Consider the following 21,755-nt stretch of genomic DNA (forward strand, 5'->3'; position numbering starts at 1 on the left):
AATAAGACTTTTAGTAAGAAAATATTTCTTAGTTTGTTTAGAATATTGATTATATACATATAATAAGCGTATCGCTCTTTATTTCATTGTCACTTTGTTATGTTTAGGTTAACTTGTTACTTAATACAGGGGTGGGCAAAGTAGGTTAATAAAGATAAAACCAATAAATCATAATATAAGAATAAAGTCAGTGTCTGTTTTTACAACTGTAAACCTATTTTTGCATACCCCTGTATTGAGATGGGATGAAGTAAGATTTTGGTTGAACAATCTAAAATTAATGTAAACTAACGCCAACTGAAAAATGAAAGAAATGTCACTTTTCTAAGCAATTTGAAATTTTTAGGGCATTGTGCCATTCTAATTTTCACAATAACTCTAATATCACCAAAGGCAGGGATTGTGTAATTTTTATTATGCCTCCATCCCAACCTGGGATGTAGTATATGCACAATAGATTATTGATGAATAAATCAAAGATTTATAAATATGGTCTATAGCAAACACCAATTAGTCTAGCACAATGTATTTTTTCAGTGGTGTTCTAGAGCCAGCTTCTTTGTCATGTTCAGTAACATTGTATTATAATTGTTGTAATCAACCATCTGGGGGTGTTTATATCTCATAGATTGGCAAACACTGCCAATAAGTTGTTTTCCTGAGAGATGGTTTTTAAACACTTAGCAGCAACACCATTGTATTTAATTATGAATCATAACCTATGATATGGGCTATAAAAATGGAAAATAATGTATATATTTCAGAAATTAATTGTATTCATCTGGAATTAGTTGTATAACATAACAAGATATTTGCTTTTCTTGTATGTAAAATTTTATTTTTGTTATGCATTCTTATTAAAAAATTCAAGTGTGAATTACTACATTTCCATTATTAGATTTCAGGGTAACAGTACTTCAAGGAGAAACTTTTACTTTTATGCTTATTAAATGACTTATTGCTTATGATACATATCAATGCTTGAAAGTTGCACTTAAAATTATATTTCTGTAAATTTATGCTATCTACTTGAACGTTCTTGGTCCATTCATAAAGGCAGATGTTTTATTAAAAGTGTTATATTTTATTTTGCTATTTAATAATGATTTTTAGGGAAGGGCAGGATGGGAATATTGCCTGTTTATAAACAACCCTGGGAATTTATGACAATTGTTTTTACAATCAAATTCAGAGATGAAAATATGTTGATGGATTGACACAGGCCAGGTCTTCAAGTACCATAGAAGTGACTTTACTCTGAGTCATTATAATAGCACTATGTGTGTTAGACTCCTAGAAATATTTAATCTCAGTCATTCATTCATCCATGCTTTCACTTAAAAATTAATAAATATTGCTATGTACCAGACATTGTTCTAGGCAATATTAATAATGTAATGAAAAAAGCTGACCATGTCCCTACTCTCATGTAGCCTACATTTTAATAGAAGAGACAAACAATCAATATATACTAGTAAGACCGGGCCTGGGAACTCAAATAATTTGTATTACTTATTTTTGTCTTAGTTATTTTTTATATTTGTCCAGATTCTTCCTCAGCACAGAGCTTGAGAATCTGATGTGCTCATCTTTTCTACCAGAACAGGTATCTTATTTATCCATGTAGTTCATGAGGGCAGTGCTTGGTAGATATTTGGAGGGAAGATTAAGGAGGTAATTGAAATATATTGAATCACTGTCTAAGGAGTAATAGTACTGTTGCTACTTTGGAAAGAAAAGAATGACCTCCCAAATTGGTAAACATCCCAAAACTGCATTGCTAAAACTTAATAAGGATTTTTGCTAGTTTAGTTCATTTCACTCGTTTTACCATGTGGAACACTTGCTGCATGTTATAGATGCTCATATATTCTTGAAAGAATGAATGTAACTAGATTCTTTTAACCAACTGCCCTAATGTGGTTTTGATTAAGAGAGGATTTGTTAGATTTCTTAAATGGTTTGAGTTCCTGTTTTTTTGGAATGCATATAACGATAAGCCAAATATTCTATTGCCAAGCAGTTTTTACTATGGTAGGAGTCATAAAAGGTAGAAATATGTTAATGAAGCCAGGTAGAAATATTTGAAGTACTATAGGAGAAATAAACTTGAAGTGATAATTTGGAGGTCAGAATTACCTCCTGCTGAAGTGATTAGAAAAGGTTTCAATGGGAAGGTGGCATTGAGTAAGACTAGAATTTAAACATTTTGAAGTAGGGATGTGGATCAATAGAAGACTGTAGGAATCATACCAGCAAAGATGTATGTAGGTGGGAAAATCATGATGTGTGTGAGTGGTTGGGAAATTGTTCATTTTTCTGTAGTGAAGTTGCCATGAAAGAGAACAGTGGGATATGAGGTTGAAAAGGTAGGTTTGGGGGGAAAAATTGAATATTGAGTATTATGAGAAGTATGGGATGCTAAGACTGAGGCTCCTTTGTGTCTGTTAACAGGAGAAATGATTCTCCCGTATTTAGTCTGTTAAGTGCATTGTAGATAGGACATGTCAGGGGCTTCCTTCAGCAACGCTAATAACTCTTCCCAGCTGTTTCTTCTCTCTTCTTTTTCTTTTTTAAAGGTTATAATAGAACTGAGAAGATGAATTCTTTCTTAAAAGTTCACCTGGACTGGCCTTGTCTCTAACCTTACAAGCTGCCTCAGAGGCTCATGTTTCTGTCTTCTTACTTCTTGTACTTTATTTCCAATTCTGAAGTGACTTGCTGTTATCTGAGGGTTAAACTTTACTTCCCTTGGTATGAGGCAGGAGCCTTCCATGTTCTGTTTCTGTGTATTTTATGTTTTCTCTTCTCCACATTGACTGCACCACCTGTATGTAGTCACGTAGTTCCTAAAATATACTAGCTCTTTCACCTCTCTCTGTTATTTATTTCCTACTCCCCATCCTGTAAGACCTGCTCCTTGAATCAAGGAAGCTTTCCCTGATTATCTTGGCGACAGATGGGAAAGCCTCAATCTGCTCACTAAGAATGAATTTATATCTAGGATCCTCCATCTTGTAAATGGTCTTTCCCACCTGATGGTGAGTACTTCCTGGGCAGAATTTTCTCTCGTGTGTGTGTGTGTGTGTGTGTGTGTGTGTTTGTTTGTTTAAATCCTCATCTGAGAATATGTTTGTTGGTTTTATTTATTTTATTTTTAGAGAGAGAGAGAAACATGATTTGAAGAAACATTGACTTGATTGCCTTTTTATTTCCCCCCCAGATATACTTAATAGTCTTTTTTTTTTTTAAAAAAAAAAAAATTAAATTCTTTACTGTTTAAAGTATTACATTTGTCTCCTTTCCCCACCATTGACCTCAACCTGGACACCCCCACCCCCCAGCCATCATCTCCTGACTGTCTGTGTCAATTGGTTTTGCTTATATGTATGCATACAAGTTCTTTGGATCTATTTTTGTTCATCAGTTTATGTGGTTTATTATATTCCACAAATGAGTGAGATCATGTAATATTTACCTTTCTCTGACTGGCCTATTTCTCTTAGCATAATGCTCTCTAGGTCCATCCATGCTGATGTGAATGATAAGAGTTCATTCTTTTTTATAGTGGCATAGTATTCCATTGTGTAGATGTACCATTGTTTTTTAATCCATTCATTTGTTGATGGATAATTAGGCTGTTTCCAAATCTTAGCTATTGTAAACTGTGCTGCTATGAACATAGGGGTGCAAATGTCCTTTCTGATTGGTGTTTCTGGTTTCTTGGGATTATTCCTAGAAGTGGGATTACTGGATCAAATGGGAGTTCCATTTGTCATTTTTTAAGAAAATACCATACTGTTCTCCACAGTGGCTACACCCTTCTGCATTCCCACCAGCAGTGCATGAGGGTAGGAACATCTGGTGTTTTCTTACCGACCCCCACCCCTCAGACCCCAGCTCACTTTTTTTTCTCCTCTTTTCTCCATTTTTGCTGAATTTCCAATGAAATTTTATTGTGGTTTTTCTTTTGCATAAACATAATCAACACAATAAAGAAGATAGTAAACCAGTGACTAAAAGCATCAGCACATTTCCCCCCGACCACATGTTCAGATCTGCCAAATAAATCTTTATTTTTCATTGAATCATCAAAGAGAGGCTGACAAATTAGAAGATACATGCTTAATCAGCCCCTCCCCACCCCAAACTCTTTGGGATGGTTTTTTAATTTAATTTAATTTAATTTTTAAAGTGTTTTTTGTTGTTTAAATGGAACTAAACATTTTAAATCTTTACCTAAAGATATTTTTTCCCCATTGCTTTTTTATATTTTTAATATCTCTCCTTTGTTTTATTCGCTTTGACCCTCCTCCACCCTGCACCTGCCTCGGCCAGGTCTTCACCACACTATTGTATGGGTCCATGAAATTATGCTTATATTAAAAACACACAAAAACAAACTTTGGGAAAGCAAAATCTAGCAGGCATAGATAGGGGTGTAGGAAACTTAGTGTTTAAAAAAACATTTAAAGAAAAATGTTCATCAAATAAAGAAATAGGCAAATAATATATTGACCTCCCATGTATCCATCTCTGAGCTTCAACAAATTATCAGTTTATGATCAATTTTATTTCTCTATATCTCCTCTCACTATTCCATTGCTTTTTAGAGGGGATGGAAGGTAGGGAAGGAGGAAGAGAGAGGATATCAATGTGAGAGAGAGACATCAGTTGGTTGCTTTCTGCATGTGCCCCAACTGGGGTCGAAGAACCCTGAAACCCAGGGGCATGCCCTTGACTGGGACCTGGGACCCTTTGGTCTGCAGGCTGTCCCTCTAATCACTGAGCAAACAGTCCAGGGCTGGAATTAATATTTTAAAAGTTATACTGAAGATGCTAAATAAAAAAAAAAAAAAGGTATTATTTGACACAATATAATTTTCCCCTTTTGATTTTATTCTTTTTAGCAAGGAAATATATAATGTTATCCTGTATAAAATATTTTAAATGGCATGTTTTAAAACCCAACTTAAAGATTTAAAAGGAATTAAACTTGAATGTACTTGTCTAACCTCAGAAATAGTATAAAGCATAAAACATTAGTACATTTCATAGTTCTTAAATATTTTAACTTAATTTATAAAGTTGAAAAATCTTTAATATAGCACTCAAGCTACCGTGTTTCCCTGAAAATAAGACATCCTCCGAAAATAAGACCTACTTACAGGTTTCCTTCTGAGTGAAATAAGGCATCCCCCCGAAAATAAGGCCTCCCTAGGCTAAACATGAGAGATTTGGTCCACTGATTCTGAAAGAAATGGAGTCACAAGAAATTCACCAGGAGATTCAGGAATTGGATTGTTATAATGATGTTTCAGAAGATGATGACATGATTGTCATTGAATAAATGAGTAAATTCTTGATACTGTAGGATTCACAGTTTGTCTGGTTTGTGTTGACAACCACTGTACTACCATACAGTATACAGGTAATAAATTTCCTTTATTTTCATTTAACAATAAATGTGTACCGTATTCTTCTTCATGGAAAAATAAGACATCCCCTGAAAATAAGACCTAGTGCATCTTTGGGAGCAAAAATTAATATAGGACACTGTCTTATTTTCGGGGAAACAGGGTATTATGGATTGAACATACCCATGTAACCTGTACCCAGCTGGAGAAATGGGGCCGTGCCAATAAGCTTGAATGTCCCCATCATGAAAGTTTCTCCTCCCCAATATAACTCTTGTCCTGACTTCTAGCGCTACAAATGAATTATTTTCTGTCTTATAAAGGGTTTTAAAACATTTTTATTATGGTAAAATTTACATAATATAAAATCCATCATATTAACTATTTTGGAGTGTACATTTCATTGGCATTTATCTTTCCAACATCTAATTTCAGAACATTTTCATTACCAGTAAAAGAAAGGCTATCTTTTAATCTCACTCCATCCCACCCTCCTGAACCCTGGTAAGTTTGGCCAATAGAAAACCCTCAAACTGGTTCCTTTGTTCTTGGGCATATTGCATATCCTATTATGCTTTGAGCACCTCCTTACTATGCTGTATAGCATTTCCCAGGATTATCGTGTGCTTTCCTAACCCCAGCCATGAAATCAGCCCTTTCTCCAAGGAAAGTCCCTTTAAGTGGGACTGCTTTTTAGAAACCGATATTTGGTTGCTAGATTATGGGAATTTAGGATATATATGTATGTGTATTCTCTCCCTCCCTCCTTTCCCTTCCCCTCTCCTCCCTCCCTCCCTCTCTCCCTCCCTTTCTCCCCCCCACCCCCCCACCTTATGCTCTGGTGGGACCCAGACTGACTCCACAGTCTGGTGGGACATGGGACCCAGAGTCAGGTCCCTGCCCACCTGCGCGCCCCACCACTCATACAGCCTCCTGGTGACCAGTCTTTGGTCATTACGGCGTCACGGCCACAGGCCTTTTATTAGTATAATTATGTGTGTGTATATATGGTACATATAAACATGTGTTACATTTGAATATTGTATATATGTGGACATACACATGCATATAGATATAAAACGTATATTAATATATAGGAACTATGTATATATACTCACCCATCTTATATCTAGTGTTTTTGTCTTTATTTTTTATTTCAATGTTTTTTAGAGACATTCCATTGGATGCTAAGAAACACATTTTATTTTTTACACGTTGTATTTATTTTTCTTTAATTTATTTTATTTAATTATTTTTTTTTTTTAGGGAGAGATAAAGAAAAAGAAACAAATATCAGTTTGTTGTAACACTTATTTATGCATTAATTGGTTTATTCTTATATGTGCCCTGACTGGGGATTGAATCTGCAGTCTTGGTGTATGGGAAGGATACTCTAACCCAGTGGTCGGCAAATTGCGGCTCACGAGCTACATGCTGCTCTTTGGCCCTTTCAGTGTGGCTCTTCCACAAAATACCACAGCCTGGGCGAGTCTGTTTTGAAGAAGTGGCGTTAGAAGAAGTTTAAGTTTAAAAAATTTGGCTCTCAAAATAAATTTCAATCGTTGTACTGTTGATATTTGGGTCTGTTGACTAATGAGTTTGCCGACCACTGCTCTAACCAATTGAGTCACCTGGCCAGGGCTTTTTTTCTGCCTTTAGATATCTATCCATATCTTCTATCTCTCAGAATAGCCACCCCCCTTTTTTTCTCTCCAAGCCAGAAGTTTTTTCTGTTATCTTTAATTTTCATATTCTGGTTTATTTCTGACATTGTTACACATTTGAAATTCAGTTAGGTTTATTTGACTTGGATTTGTTTCATTTTAGGATCTCCCCCCCAAAAAAAATCCTTCTTGATTTTGTATTTTTCTTTTTGATTTTATGAAATATCTAGTTCCAAAAGTCAAAACTACACAAAAAGCCCTGGTTCATGTATTTCAGTGGTTTGAGTGTTGTCTCGTGTACTGAAGGTTCGTGAGTTCAATTCCTAGTCAGGGCAGGTACCTGATGCAGGGGATTTCCTTCCCTCCCTCCCTCCCTCCCTCCCTCCCTCCCTCCCTCCCTCCCTCCCTCCCTCCCTCCCTCCCTCTCTCCCTCCCTCCCTCCCTCCCTCTCTGTCTCCCTCCTTCCCTCCCTCCCTCTCCTTATAAAAAAGAAACCACCAAAACCTTCACAAAGGCTATATTCAGAGAGTTGTCATTTATCCTAATTTCTTGTTCTATTCTCTCGTCTTCACCATGTTCTCATCCAGCCCCTGAAAGGTATGCAGTCTCATTAGCTTCACATTTTTTATCATCATATTTCTTTCTCCATCATTTTGTACAAATAAAAAATTGTCTTTTCTAATTTTTCTTTCATAAACGCAAAGTAATATACTATATGTATTCTTTGGTGATATTTTCACTTCAAAATATATTCTAAAAATCATACTATATTAGTTCAGAGATACTCATTCTTATAACTGCATGCTACAGTTGATGCAATGTGCTCATGTGTGTGGCTCACCGTTGTTTATTCAGCTGCTAGTCTCTGGCTTTGGGTAGAAGCAGTTGACTGTTAACTATTATGGTACCTCACTTTTAAGGCCTAAAGCTAAAATAACACCTCAGTTCTGGTTATGATACACAGGTTGAAGTTTTATAACACCAGGATATTGCATCCAGCAGTTGAAGCAACCGTTCTTAAATACATAAAATAATTTAAATATTCAAGTGTCTTATTGAAGGCAGTGAGCCAAAGCAAGAAAGGACCTTCCCTGTGACCAGAGGGAAGTTAATGTGAGTTTGATAGTATGTTGTGAATGTTGTGAAAAAGCCTAAATGTAGAAATTTCTTTTGTTATTTTAAGTTAATTTCTAAGTGTCTATGCTAGTGTTATGTCAGTCTTTTTAAAAAAATTTCTTTAGATATATTTTGGGAAATGAAAGACGAACAGCATATTTTTTATATCATATTTCTTTATAATAATGCACTTGGTAATCCTAAAAGTTAACATATATTAGTTTTAATGTACTTTAAAAGCAGCCTCCAAAATTATAACCAGAGTTCTTGCTACATAATGGTGCTCATTAATGTTTATGAAAAAAAAATTATGAGTAACTCTTTAAGGGAACTCTTTGCTAAACTTTGTTTCTATAGCACTTCACATCACTCATAGCTCCTAGTATGAGTTTGCATAATATCATCTCTGAATAACAAATTTTATTAGCAGTAGAGATCTGTTAGGGTTGTAAATGTTCTGAAAAGAAATAATTCATATTGCAATGACAGCTTAGTGTTTCTGTTGATCAGTGATACTAGAGATGCTAGAAATCATTTAAAAAATATAAGGAAATTGTTGCAATGCATTTTAATAGCAATATACATGATAATAATTTAGATTATAATTACTTCCTTGGCAGCAACTGTGCTTACTCTTTTTGTACAATGCTGACTCTGCTGTTTTCTTAAAATATTGTCATTATCAGTCAAACTATATCTTTAAATAGTCTCTACATTTTGTATCATCTTATTTATCTTAACAAGTCTCATCACTAAATAATAGGTACGAAGAATTTAGGGCTTATAATACTATAAAGTAACTAAGACCGTTCATTTATTGTTACTGACATAAATTAAAACTTATAGACATAGAGAGAGAGACACATACACCCATGGAGGAGTACACACACTCTCATAAATCTGAGAACTTAGGCTTCTTGACTATTTTGACTTTATGTTGATGGAATCTTTGTTTTTTACAGTTGATGAGCTAAAAATTACAAAGTGAATGTTATGGAGAAGGATTTGAGTCTAATAATTAACTTCATACAAAAATTACTTGTAGTTTCAACCTGTTCTTCCAATCCCCCAATATTTAAAACTTTACATCTCTAGAAGCTATATAGTTTGGGTTTTTATGTTAAATTTATAAAGAAAATCAGCACTTTATTATTTAATTATTTAATTGTCATATTGATGGAAAATCAGCAGTTTTAAAGTGTAATTAAAAGACTACACTTTTGGCTGAAACCGTTTTGGCTCAGTGGATAGAGTGTCAGTGGACTGAGGGTCTCGGGTTCACTTCCGGGCAAGGGCATGTACCTTGGTTGCGGGCACATCCCCAGGGAAGGGTGTGCAGGAGGCAGCTGATCGATGTTTCTCTCTCATCGATGTTTCTAACTCTATCCCTCTCCCTTCCTCTCTGTAAAAAATCAATCAAATATAGTAAAAAAAAAAAAACAACTACACTTTTGCCTGCATTTGAGGACGTTGATGGTAAATTGTAGTATAGACTTTTCAGGAGAAACAAGATATGATTTAATGTATGGAATAATATTTTATAGTGATTTGATTAATGCTTAAGAATATAATTTCTGATTTCTGTGCTGTGTCAAATAATCTGGGCATACTTTTGCCTAAAGCAGCTGCCATGTATTTGATACTTTATTAGGGATAGAAAGATCCCTGTTTTGACCCACACTGACATTATGCTGCGTCAGTATCTGCAGAGAATGCAGACTTTTCAGATTTAGCTTTCTGCTTACATTATTTTAAAAATTATGTAATCATTTAATTGTGGATTCTCCATGGTTGTATAGAAATTCAATTATTAAAAGAAAGAAAGAAAAAGAAACTCAGTTCTTCAGTATTTTCCACTTGTAACTTGAGGTATGGTATATTATTGATTTGTCATAAAATGGATTGGTATTACTCTGTAAACAATTGAGTAAGATAAAACAGTGAAGATACACACACCAAATAATTCTTACACCTGAACTGTGATGACATCCAAGGCATTGAGGCAGGGACCGAAGAATTTGTTCCAAGAAGGGTCAAAGGAAATGGTAACTATTACCTTCTCTCAAGTAATGTTTGGTTTTAGAGAAATAGAAATGTAAGGGAAATAAGTAATAAGTGTTATGTTTTATACCTTACAATATATTTAATGAAGATTCTGACAAGAATAATGTGTGCACTTTCTGTTCTGCATTCAGTGTTTTAGAATAAAGTTTACTAAGGGATTAAAAAATATTTAAAAATTAGGTTGGATAAATTCCCTTCTAATTTTCATGATGCCAGGCAGACATCCTTATCTCAGTAATATGTATGATATCACAGGTGATAAACCTTTCTAAACATTTTCATGTTCATGGTTAATGGACTTGTAGATATGAGCTTCCTTCCCTTCTCTCCTCCTACTTCCCACTTACTTTGAAGTAATGTAAAATGAAAGAAACATAAGAGCTGTGCTTAAAGGGAATATTTCATGTAATATAATATTTTCTTCCTCAATTCCCTTTCTTTTATATCTGTATTTTGATAGTAATATAATAAAAGGTGGTGGTGGTGGTGTGTGTATGGGGAGGAATTGTGTTGAGAACAAATTTCCCAATTATTTGGTGTTTCTATTATATGTCTTTAATTTGAAATATTTTCTTCTGATTAAGCATTTTTTTTTTTCTGAATTGTTTTTTTAAATTTTGTTTCTTGTTTTAATACTCAGTCTTTGTATACTTTCTATTTTATTATAACCTCATTCATTCATTGAAAGCCAGGCATTTTACAGTGATTTGTTAGGCAGAGGCAGACAGGTGCATTCCAGTGGAGAGGAAGGCCTCACATACAGAGGTGTTGGCGTCTGCTGACAGGCTTCTTACTCCGAGGAGACGTGGCTCCCCAGCTCATTGCTTTTCTTCCTGCCACTACCACTGCCATGAGCTTATTTCCTTCACTTTATCACTCCCAGTGATTTTTGTTTTTCCACCCAATCTCAGCCACCCCTATCTTGGATAGTAAAATACAAATATCCTTTTCCACTTACTTAATATTCCCACTTTAAGAATTCTATAACACTTTAGAACTGCTAATTCATTTGATGCTGGTGTAATAACCTGGTTGTTACAAATAATATAGGAATGCCATTTACACAGCTGTGCAAAAAAGCTGCATTTTACATTCCCAGGTTTGTTCTCCCATGATTGATAGGGAAAGGGACGGAATAAGGCAGTTTAGACGCATGTCCAGTAAGGTCTGAGTGACATGGGAAAATGCTTGCCTGGCAATCACACCTGGAAACAGGTAATTGGGCATGGCCACTGCAAACTCGAATATATAAACCTGAATATATAAACTTCCAAACAAAGGAAGATTGTTGTCTCTTGGCTCCAGAGCACTGTGCACCTGTGACTCCTGTTGCAGGGGCACGCTCCCCTGCGCCACATCGTGCAAGGCCTGTTGGACTCCACACACGGACGAATAGACTTTAAACTGGCCTGAATGCTGAACTGGACCCAGCTACAACATGAGACGGAAGCTCTGGACACTGGACTTGTTTCTGGCTCTGCTGAACTCCCGGCTGCCTCTTTCAAGACTGGCTTGGAGAAATGGGACATTGGACACTGAAGAATGTAACTTTACACCAATAAAATCTTCCACATATCATCTTCCCATAGGAGCTTCTGAAAATGCTTCTTTAAGCTGTACCCCAAGAACGTCCACCTCATTCCCACGAGTGACCAGGGAGTTTAATTCTTCAGAAACACATGACTCTACCATTTAAAAAAATATTTAGTTCTCACCCTCACCATGCCTTTACTTTTCTCCTTATGGACCTTAGGCACACAGTTCTTTGTTCTCTTGCATAAAACTTCAGTTTACTTGTCTCTTTATATAAACTCTGCCCTTGGTTAAACTTCCCATCTTCTTTCCATTTGCACCTCAGCACAGGATGCATTTAGGAGGCAGCATGCAGCCACACTGCATGTGGTGGTTCCTAAATGACCACAGCTGACCAACATGCACTTAATACATACCTTAACAGATATCAGACCTTATCATTTTCTGAAAAGGACTTCATATCTTCTCATACCTCCAGTTCTGCATTTTTACTGTTAGCTGATTTTATTACTGCTTATGTCACTGAACAATTGAGGAAGTAGACCTGTCATACCTCACTTCCTAATTACCAGATCTAACACTCTCGACCTGAGTCTGTTCCCTTCGATTCTGTTGCTGCTCTTCCTATAATGATATGTTTTTCCTGCAACTGTGCAAGATCAATCTTTTCTCTTATATAGTAGGTCATTTTCTATGTCATCTATTCAGTGTTTTTTTTTTTTTGTTTGTTTGTTTTGTTTGTTTACTTGTTTGCTTTTCTGCATCTAAAACTACCTTTTATCATACATCATCAGTTTCTTCCCTTTTGCTTGGTCATTCATTCCCATCAGCATACAAACATGGTATAGTCCCCTCCCTGAGTCACTCCACAGTTATTGCCCCAGTTTTTGCTCCTTTTTTACAGAAAATTTCTTCAAAGAGTGGTATATTCTTTTTCTTACTTTCCCCTTTAAAGTTCTGATCAGGCTTATCTCCAATCCAGCTGCCAGTCAAACTGGTATTGACAATGTCACAGTGATTAGTAGATGGTGACACCATTCACTTATTTGTTGAGGCCAAAAGTTTTGGCATCATTTTAAAATTCTTTTTCTTTCACAACTGACATCCAAACTATCAGCAAATGTCTGATCAAACTTTATGTTGAGTAACTCCTCTATCTTCCATCACTGGCATCTTATACCCAGCTACTGTCAACTCATGACCAAACAATACGCTAGCCTTCTTGTTGGCCTCCTTGTTTTATATTTTGACATTTATGTCTGTTGCCACACAAGACTTAGAATAATTTAAAATAAACAAGCTTTATTAGATCTTACCCTCCAGTAATTTTTCACTCAGAATAAAGCCTAAAGTACTCACTGTGGTTTGTAAGACCATATCAGTGGCTTACAAACTTTTTCTTAAATGGTCAAGATCATAAACATTTTAGGCTTTGTATAGCCATAGACCCTCAGTTGCTGCTGCTTTGTCTTCCCCCTCCCTTTTCTCCTGTGCTTCCTGTTGTGTCCTTACAAGCTTCTTAAAATGTAAAAAGTGTGCTTAGCTCAAGAGTCATGCAAAAAGTGTGCTTAGCTCAAGAGTCACTTGGCACTCAAACTGGAATTTTTCCATCCTGTCTCCTGTTTTATCTCTTTGTCATCTGTAATTCTGTTATGCTCATGTATTCAAATGTGTCTTCTTGCTCTCCTTTGAATATTCCATTCCTGCCTTAGGGCTTTGTGTTTGCTTGGAATATCCATCTCCCAGATTTCCAATGCCCCCTCCTCCATACTTGGGTCTCTGCTCAAATGTTATTTTCTTACAAAAATGTCATTAGCTCAAACTGGTAACTTTAATTAATTAATTTTAATCCTCAAACAAGGATTTTTTTCCCATTGCTTTTCTCAGAGAGAGTAGAAGGAAGGGAGGAAGGAGAAGGAGGAGAAGGAAGAGGAGGAGGAGAAAGAAAAAGAGGAGAAAAAAACATTGACGTGAGAGAGACACATGGACTGGTTGCCTCACACTAGTGCTCTGGGGTTGGGAGTGAACCCGCAACCCAGGTACATTCCCTTGACTGGTAATTGAAGCCATGACCCTTCATTGTGTTGGCTGACGCTCTAACCACTTATCATACTAGCCAGGGCTCAAACTCGTAACTTAAATAGCTACATTCCCTATCACTCTCCTTCTTTCATCTTTCCATTCAAGTAGATGCCACCATATTTTGACTTAGACTAAAAACCTGGAAGTCATCTTTGACTTTTTTTTTTAACCCCTGTATCTACATCATGTAAACAAGGTCTGACACAAGGTAGGCATTCAACATATCCTTTAAATAATAAATGTAAAAGTTATTTTAATGCAGAGTGGAGAGCCTTTTGAAAAAAGAAATTAATTGCGGGGACGGGGACGGGAGTTTATGTGGCTCATAAACAGCGTGTCCTGAGAAGTTAGTCTCAACTCAGATCTAATTGCTGCCTAGGAGTAGGCCTGTGCAAGGATGGGGCTGTGATGGTAAGGTATTGGAAAGAGGCAGGAACCTCAGGTGACAGTGCAGAGGCCTTTAGGTAATTTAGCTAGAAAAAACTTTATATAACTGAAATAAAGAAGTATTTTTAGCCTGTGAGTTTAGTCTGTTTTTCTCAATGTTTATTGGAAAAATTTACTTGCTGCCCACTTAAAATATCCGCCTTTAACCCCATCCTCCAATCAAACACACCAACAATTAAAATCTCTGCTCCTATGTCTTGAATTTAGAATGTAAAATGGTCCTATAGAAAAAATTGATGGGTTAGTTTTGGTCTTTTATATAAATGGTGGACCCATACTATACACTTTTTTGTTTGACTTAATTCAACATATTTTTTTGGATTCATTTATTTTGTTTGTTGCATTATCAGTAGTGAAATTTTGTTGTTGTTGTGTAGTATTTCATTGTATGGATATAACCAAACTTGTTAATGAATACTTGGGTTGTTTCCAGTCTTTGACTATTACGAATAAAACTGTTCTGAACAATGTATGGGTATATTTATTTACCCCTCCTACTTAACACCTACTTGTGCAATTGCTGAGTCTTATAATCAGTGTATGTTTAGTTTTAAAAGAAACTTAAAACTCTTTTGCAGAGTGGCAATACTGTGTTATATCTCCACCAGGCATGTAGGAGGCTCCAGGTGCTTCACACCCTCACCAGTCTAGGGAGTATATAGCGTTAATTTACTTGTTCTAGTCTGCATTTCCCTACTGATAAATGTTCGTGAACATCATTTCATGTGATTATTGGCCATTCATATATCTTCTTTTGTTATTGGACTATTTGTGTTATTACTATTGATTTATAGGGGCTTGTTAAATATTTTGAATACAAATTCTTTATGAGAGATATTTATCATTGGGAGAAGTAGGCAGTCATGGGCCCTGAGTATCACTGCATGTTTTTTCTGGTTATGCCAGGAACTGAAGGCTTGAATGCTCTTTACCCAGGCCATTTCTCAAGGTTGCATTTGCAGTGGGTAGCCTTAGAAGTGAAGTTATATTTGTCTGTGGAGATTGAGCAGGCTTGTTACTGCTTGCTATAAAAATGGTGAATCCCCAGAGCTTAGTGTTCTTCCTTGTGAAGCAATCCATGGCATGTGAAGGCATCCATCACCTGTGGATCTGCATCATTCCTGTGGGAATGGGTGGGTTGGGAATGAATATATACATAGTAAAGTTTTTGACTCTGCCTAAGGATTCTTGTGTATTCTGCCAGCATCCATGAAACAGGAGCAGGCAGGCCAACTTAGCTTGTATGTAGGATAAAATCTCAAGCTTTTTGTGCTATTTGGGATATATTTAATAGGGTCATTTTTAATACTAGTTTTGTTATTTGAGTGTGCCTAAAATATATTACTATATTTTAAAATATTTTCTATGATGTGCGCTTTATTGTTTTTCATGTTTTTTTTTTAATTTGAGAAGTAGTTATATTAATTTGCAAATCTTTTGATATTATGTTACTATCTTTTATGGCTACCATGGATTATGAATTTATGGATTTAATGGGCGCAGGTAAAGAAATCATCCACCTGAAGTAATAATTGTTCCAATAGTTGTGTACAGCCATTAATAAGAAAGGTGGGGCTAATAAAATTGTTATTTTAATAGCTAATCTTTACACAATATGAATTACATTTTTTAAAAAATTATTTTACAGGGAAGTCTTAAGAGGAATCGGCAGATCTCACCTCAGGAATTCATTCATGAATTGAAAATGGGGCCTGCGGACGAGAGACTTGTAACTTGCCTGGAGTCACTTCGCGTTTCTTTGACTAGTAATCCTGTGAGGTAATTTCTATATCTGATCATCATCCGGCATGTTACTAAGTTAATCAGTTGTTATAAATATGTCACTTTTACTTAATACTTCTATAATTAGTAGCCAGTATAGCTCAATAACTACCTAAGGTAAAAATTGAGTGCATAATATTTCTATGCATGAAGAAATTTAGTTTCAATTGTACTTTTGTATTTATTACTGAGTAATACATAGCCCATTGACTTTTAAAAAACTCACTTTTTCCCCCTTAGAATTTTTAAAAACCTAGGCTATTTTTTAAAAAGAGAACAGTGATGATTAGAAACTACTAATCTAATGTGATTGAGATTCATTCTGAATTTTGGTATTGCATATGAATTGGCTCTTCTTGTTTGATATAGCAAGAAGTACCATGGGTTTTTTTCCTTTTCTTTCCATTTTTGGAAATGGCCATGTTAGGTTAGTGTCAGATTTAGCAAATATTTCCCAGTAAAATCTGAATGTTAGATATGCTTATACTTAAACAATTGATTTTCTGAAGTACAAATTTAACTGTATCTGGCAGTTAGTAAGAACATATAGTAAGAACATTACTATAGGAGTGTCTCTAAATCAATTTTTAGACTTTTTAGTTGAGCATGTTCTTAAACACTTTCAAGCAGAAGTTGTTATAAAATATCTGAGTAGTAGATCGGTTTTGTATGTAATTGTTTATTTCTTCATAAAAATGTACCTGCATGTGTGTACATGATGAAGGTGTGTGTGTATATATGTACATATGTATTCCAAGGGCAGGAATGACCAACTATGACTGGTTGTTAATATGTAAAAGAATCTCTGTGATATTCTATTTTGAAGACATTTCTGTGGTTAGTCTACAGTATAAAAAAGTCCTTGACATTTCATATTACAAGTATTTGTTTTAGTACAGTACAAGTATTTAAAATAGAGGGGCCCTAATTGCCAAGTCATGAAAGTGAGTGAGGAGTGTGAAAAGCGAACAAAGAATCTTTACTATATTTCAATTTTATTTTTTCATATTTTACCACTTCCAATCTGTTTTCTAGACTGTAAACTAATAGCGGGCAAGAGACCAGGGACTTTACATATTTTATTCACCTCTGTTTATTAGACCGTGCTCAGCATATGAAAGGTGCTCGGTAAAGATTTGTGGATTGAAACAATGAGGTTTGATTTTAGCCTTCTTATGCCTTACCTTGCCTAATGATAGAAACTAAGTTGAATTAGGCATTTATTTACAGACATAGTCATACATGAAGAGCCCTAGCTTCTAATGTTTTCTGTACCTGTTAAATGTATTCATTTAAAAAATAATTATTAAGCACTAGCTACTTTTCTAGTACTATATTAAGTGTGGAACTTGAGAAAATAGCAAAGCTGATCCAGGCTCTGTTCCTATGGAGTATAAATTAGGAAGAGATGTTTTGGGGTTGATTGGGGAGATAAACTCATTTCTCAGTTTATCTGGCAGCTACTGGGCACTGGAGATATTCATGGCTTTTCAATATAATTAAAAGTAGACTTCACCTTTTCTTGTTCATCTTCATCTTTTAAGTAGGTGAATATGAGAGCAAAAGAACAACTGAAAAGGTTTTATGTATAAATTCATCCATATTACAATAGATACAATTATTTTTGTGATTTTTACCTACAAACACTGGGAAATAATGCTACATGTCTCTTTCATTTGAACTTCCCTCCTCACCATCAAACACTTATAGAAATACTAGAGGCCTGGTGCATGAAAATTCATGCATGGAGTGGGAGGCCCTCAGACCAGCCTGCCCCCTCTCAGAGTCTGGGAGTCCTCAGGGGCGAGAGGCGACCCAGTGATCAGTGGAAGGTGACGCCCCCTCACACCTCTGCTGCTGCCACTGGTGGCAGCACAAACCTCGGCTGGTCCTGGTTACCTGAGCCTCCAGCAACACTGGGTGGCTGGGCATCCAGCATTGGAGGCTTGCCTGCACCTCGGACAGGCCCTGGGAGGTTGGGGGGCTGAGAGGACTGGGGGACTCTGGAGGCAGGTGGGCCCAGCCTTGCTGCCCTGGTGGGGCTGAGGGGACTGGGCAATGCCATCTTGTGACTGTGGGCACTACCATCTTTGAGGGCAGGACAGTCAATTAGCATTATTCCCTCCTTATTGGCTATAGGTGCTGCCATCTTTGCGACAGCATGAGGGTCAGTTAGCATATTTCCTCCTTATTAGATAGGATTTCCCCAAGAATGGCCAGAATAAAAGGGTAATAAGCAAATAGACTGAATGGTGGAACAACCAGTCACTATCATGTGCACTGACCACCAGGAGGCAGATGCTCAGTTCAGGAGCTGCCCCCTGGGGGTCAGTGTGCCAGAAGCCGGGCTTACAGCTGGTGAACACAGTGGCAGGGGCGGGAGCCTCTCCAGCCATCATGGCAGCACTAATGATGTCTGACTGAAGGCTTAGGCCTGTTCCCTGTGGGTAATGGGCCTAAGCCTTCAGTTGGACATCTCCTAGGGCTCCCAGACTGTGAGAGGGTGCAGGCCGGGCTGAGGGACTCCCCGCCCCCCGCCCAGTGCTCAAATTTCATGCACTGGGCCAGTAGTATTATTAAGAATCTACAAATGATGTGGATATTTCCCTAAGTAGTCTTTTTAATAGAAAGGAATAGAAAATCTTATTGGATAATTTTTTTCTGAAATCATAGCACTTTATGCTGACAGAAAATTGAGAAGATACTTGAGAACATTTCTGTATCTAGTGCTCTGATTAGAGGAATGACTTAGCTGGACATGTATAACTGCAATTATGCCTATGGTCAAATCTTTGGACTTTGCTATCAATTATTATGTATCTGTTGATAGCTTTTTGTTTGTTTGTTTGTTTTTTTGTTAATCCTCACCCAAGGATACTTTTTCTATTGATATTTAGACAGAGTGGAAGGGAGAGGGAGAGACAGATACATCGATGTGAGAGAAACACATCCATTGATTGCCTTCTGCACATGCCAGTCAGTGTACTGATCAAGTCTGCAACCAAGGTACATGTCTTTGACCAGGATCGAACTTGGAACCCTTTAGTTCCCGTGCTAAAGCTCTGACCACTGAGAAAAACAGGCTAGGGCAAAGTCAGTTTTTCTTATTTTCTCTTTTTTATCTACAATATGTGAGTAAATTCCAAGAGACAAGGAGTTCTAATTTTTATAAGCTTTTGAGATCATTGTTTAACCTATGGTATTACTGAGAAAGTTAGAGTTGAAATTCTTTAATATCTGTGGATAGAAGTTGAAAAAGAAACAAGTGAACTGATTAATGGTGGCTCTCCAATGCTGCATCAAGATTTATTTAAATCAAACAATCAAGGAAAAAGGTAGGAGGCACCGTCCTTTCCCCTATTCCGCGCGCCTCCCCCCCCCCCCCCATGATATGCAATTTTTCTAGAGCCATTCATCAACTTCCTGTTATGAGTCACATCAACCTTTTATTATTTGGATAGGGAATTACGTAAAACCCATTGCTTTATATATCAGGTTATTTACCTAGCTTTAAGAAGAGTTGATTTTAAGATTATGAAGTTTTTATACCTGAAGTTTTATTGATTATTCAATATTCTTGGTGACACTTCTGCACTAAAAGATAAAATTGCTTTATTTTTGCAACACTAGAGAAGAGAGTAACTTCTCAAATTATCAAATATTGCTTTTAGTGCATCTTGACATAGTCAGCAATTACATTTAAGCTATCAAACACGTTGAGGTGGAAACATAAAAAGGTAGACACTAACATCATTATGATGGATATCAAGCATTTTAGTACATACCCTTCTATGCATAGAGCAAAATAATTATAGAATGCATCTTCATTTTCTCAATTTGATGCAGCTATCAAGTATAAGATTTTTCTCTTAGAAAATTCAGTCTTATCAGGTCTTTATGTTTTATGATTTTAGGCATCATTTTCCTTTAATCATGGTTAATATTTTCAAGTTTACAAGAAGTATTTGTACATTATGAAGTTTACCTTTTGTTTAAAGATTTCAGTGGAGATGTTGGAACTAGGTTTGATTAAATTAAAAACTAACTTCCAGAAAGTCAGTTTAGAAAAATTTGTAGTTATATTTGTTTACTGCAAAGCCAGTGAGCAGCCTTATTATCTCAGTGTTCCATTTAACCAGTGTCATGTTTGAAATCTACTTTTTCTCCTTTGCTGGGCTTGAGAACACAAAGCTGGTAGAGGAGCTTAACTTTGGTGTTGATATTTGTTTTGTGCCATGTGCCATACTTGTGATAGAAAAATTTGTGGCAAGCAATGTAGTCAGTGTACTCATTGGCATCAATATGAATTGATGGAAAAATTAAGACCAAACATTTTGATGTTACTAGTACTTTGACCTATTTAAAAATTATTTTATAAAATGTTAAACATATAGGGTGTCCCAAAAAAATGTACACACACAATTTGAATAATGAATAATTATAAAGGCAGAGTTTATTAAACTACATTTCATTTTCATAATTGAGCTATCAGCTTTTAAAATGTGTTCACATTTTTTTTTTGGGACACCATATAAAAAAAAGGCTGTTTGCCATAATAGTAAAACAAACACCCACTTGCCTATTAATGAGGCTAACATATAGGATATTTCCTATACCTTTGAAGCTTACATGAATCCCTTCTTAATCTTATATAGCCATCTCCCATTATACTGTGGTGACCAGTACCTTGAATTTTGGACTTATCACTTTTTTTTAAATTATAGTGTCATGATATATGTATTCTTAATATATTGGTTTCATATCCTCTTCAACTCTGTAAATAGCATTATTTTCCCTGCATTCTTCTGAGACTTAAGTTTTTCTCTCTATTATTTTTCATAGACTTATGTGTGTTGATATGTGCAGCTAATCATAATGTATTACAATTAATCATTTTTTACCTTTATTTTTCTTATTAGAGACCTGGTGCATGAAATTCATGCACTGGGGAGAGGGGGATATACCTCAGCCCAGCCTGCACTTTCTCTAATCTGGGACATCCTTCTCACAATCCTGGACTGCTGGCTCCCAACCACTTGCCTGCCTGCCAACCTGCCTGCTTGATCACTCCCTAACTGCTCCCATGCTGGTCTGATTGCCCCTAACTGCCCTCCCCAGCTGGCCCAATCATCCCCAACTGTCCTCCCTTGCTGGCCAAGTTGCCTCTAACTGCCCTGCCCTGCCGGCCTGGTCGCCCCCAGCTGCCCTCCCCTGCAGGCCTTGTCCCCCTAACTGGTTGCCCCTAAATGTTCTTTCTTGCAGGCATGGTCACCTCCAACTGCCCTCCCCTGCTGGCCTGGTCGCCTATAACTGCCCTCCCATGCAGGCCTGGGTGCCCCCAGCTGCTCTCCCCTGAAGGCCTGGTCATCCCCAACGGCCCTCACCTGCAGGCCTGGTCACCCATAATTGTTCTTCCCTGCAGGTCCGGTCACCCCTAACTGCCCTTCCCTGCAGGCCTAGTCCCTCCCAACTTTCTTCCCTCCTCTGCAGGTCCCATCGCCCCCAACTGCCCTCCTCTGCTGGCCTGATCTCTCACAACTGCCCTCCTCTGCTGGCCATCTTATGGTGGCCATCTTTGACCACATGTGGGTGGCCTTCTTGTGCGAGGGCTTGAGGGTCAATTTTCATATTGCCTCTTTATTTTATAGGA

General features: G+C 36.7%; 1 protein-coding gene across 3 annotated transcripts in view; it reads left to right on the plus strand.

The window, feature by feature from the left end:
- The window catches only part of DIAPH3 (diaphanous related formin 3), a 479,703-nt gene that overhangs the window by 88,739 nt on the left and 369,209 nt on the right, over positions 1–21,755 (plus strand). For all 3 annotated transcript variants that reach the window (XM_084876736.1, XM_084876737.1, XM_084876738.1), the window contains one exon: positions 15,972–16,102. In XM_084876736.1, the coding sequence (XP_084732862.1) occupies positions 15,972–16,102 (131 nt within the window). The remainder of the gene's footprint in view (positions 1–15,971; positions 16,103–21,755) is intronic.

The sequence above is a fragment of the Pipistrellus hanaki genome (genome assembly GCF_964339955.1).
Source record: "Pipistrellus hanaki genome assembly, chromosome: 3".
NCBI lineage: Eukaryota > Metazoa > Chordata > Mammalia > Chiroptera > Vespertilionidae > Pipistrellus > Pipistrellus hanaki.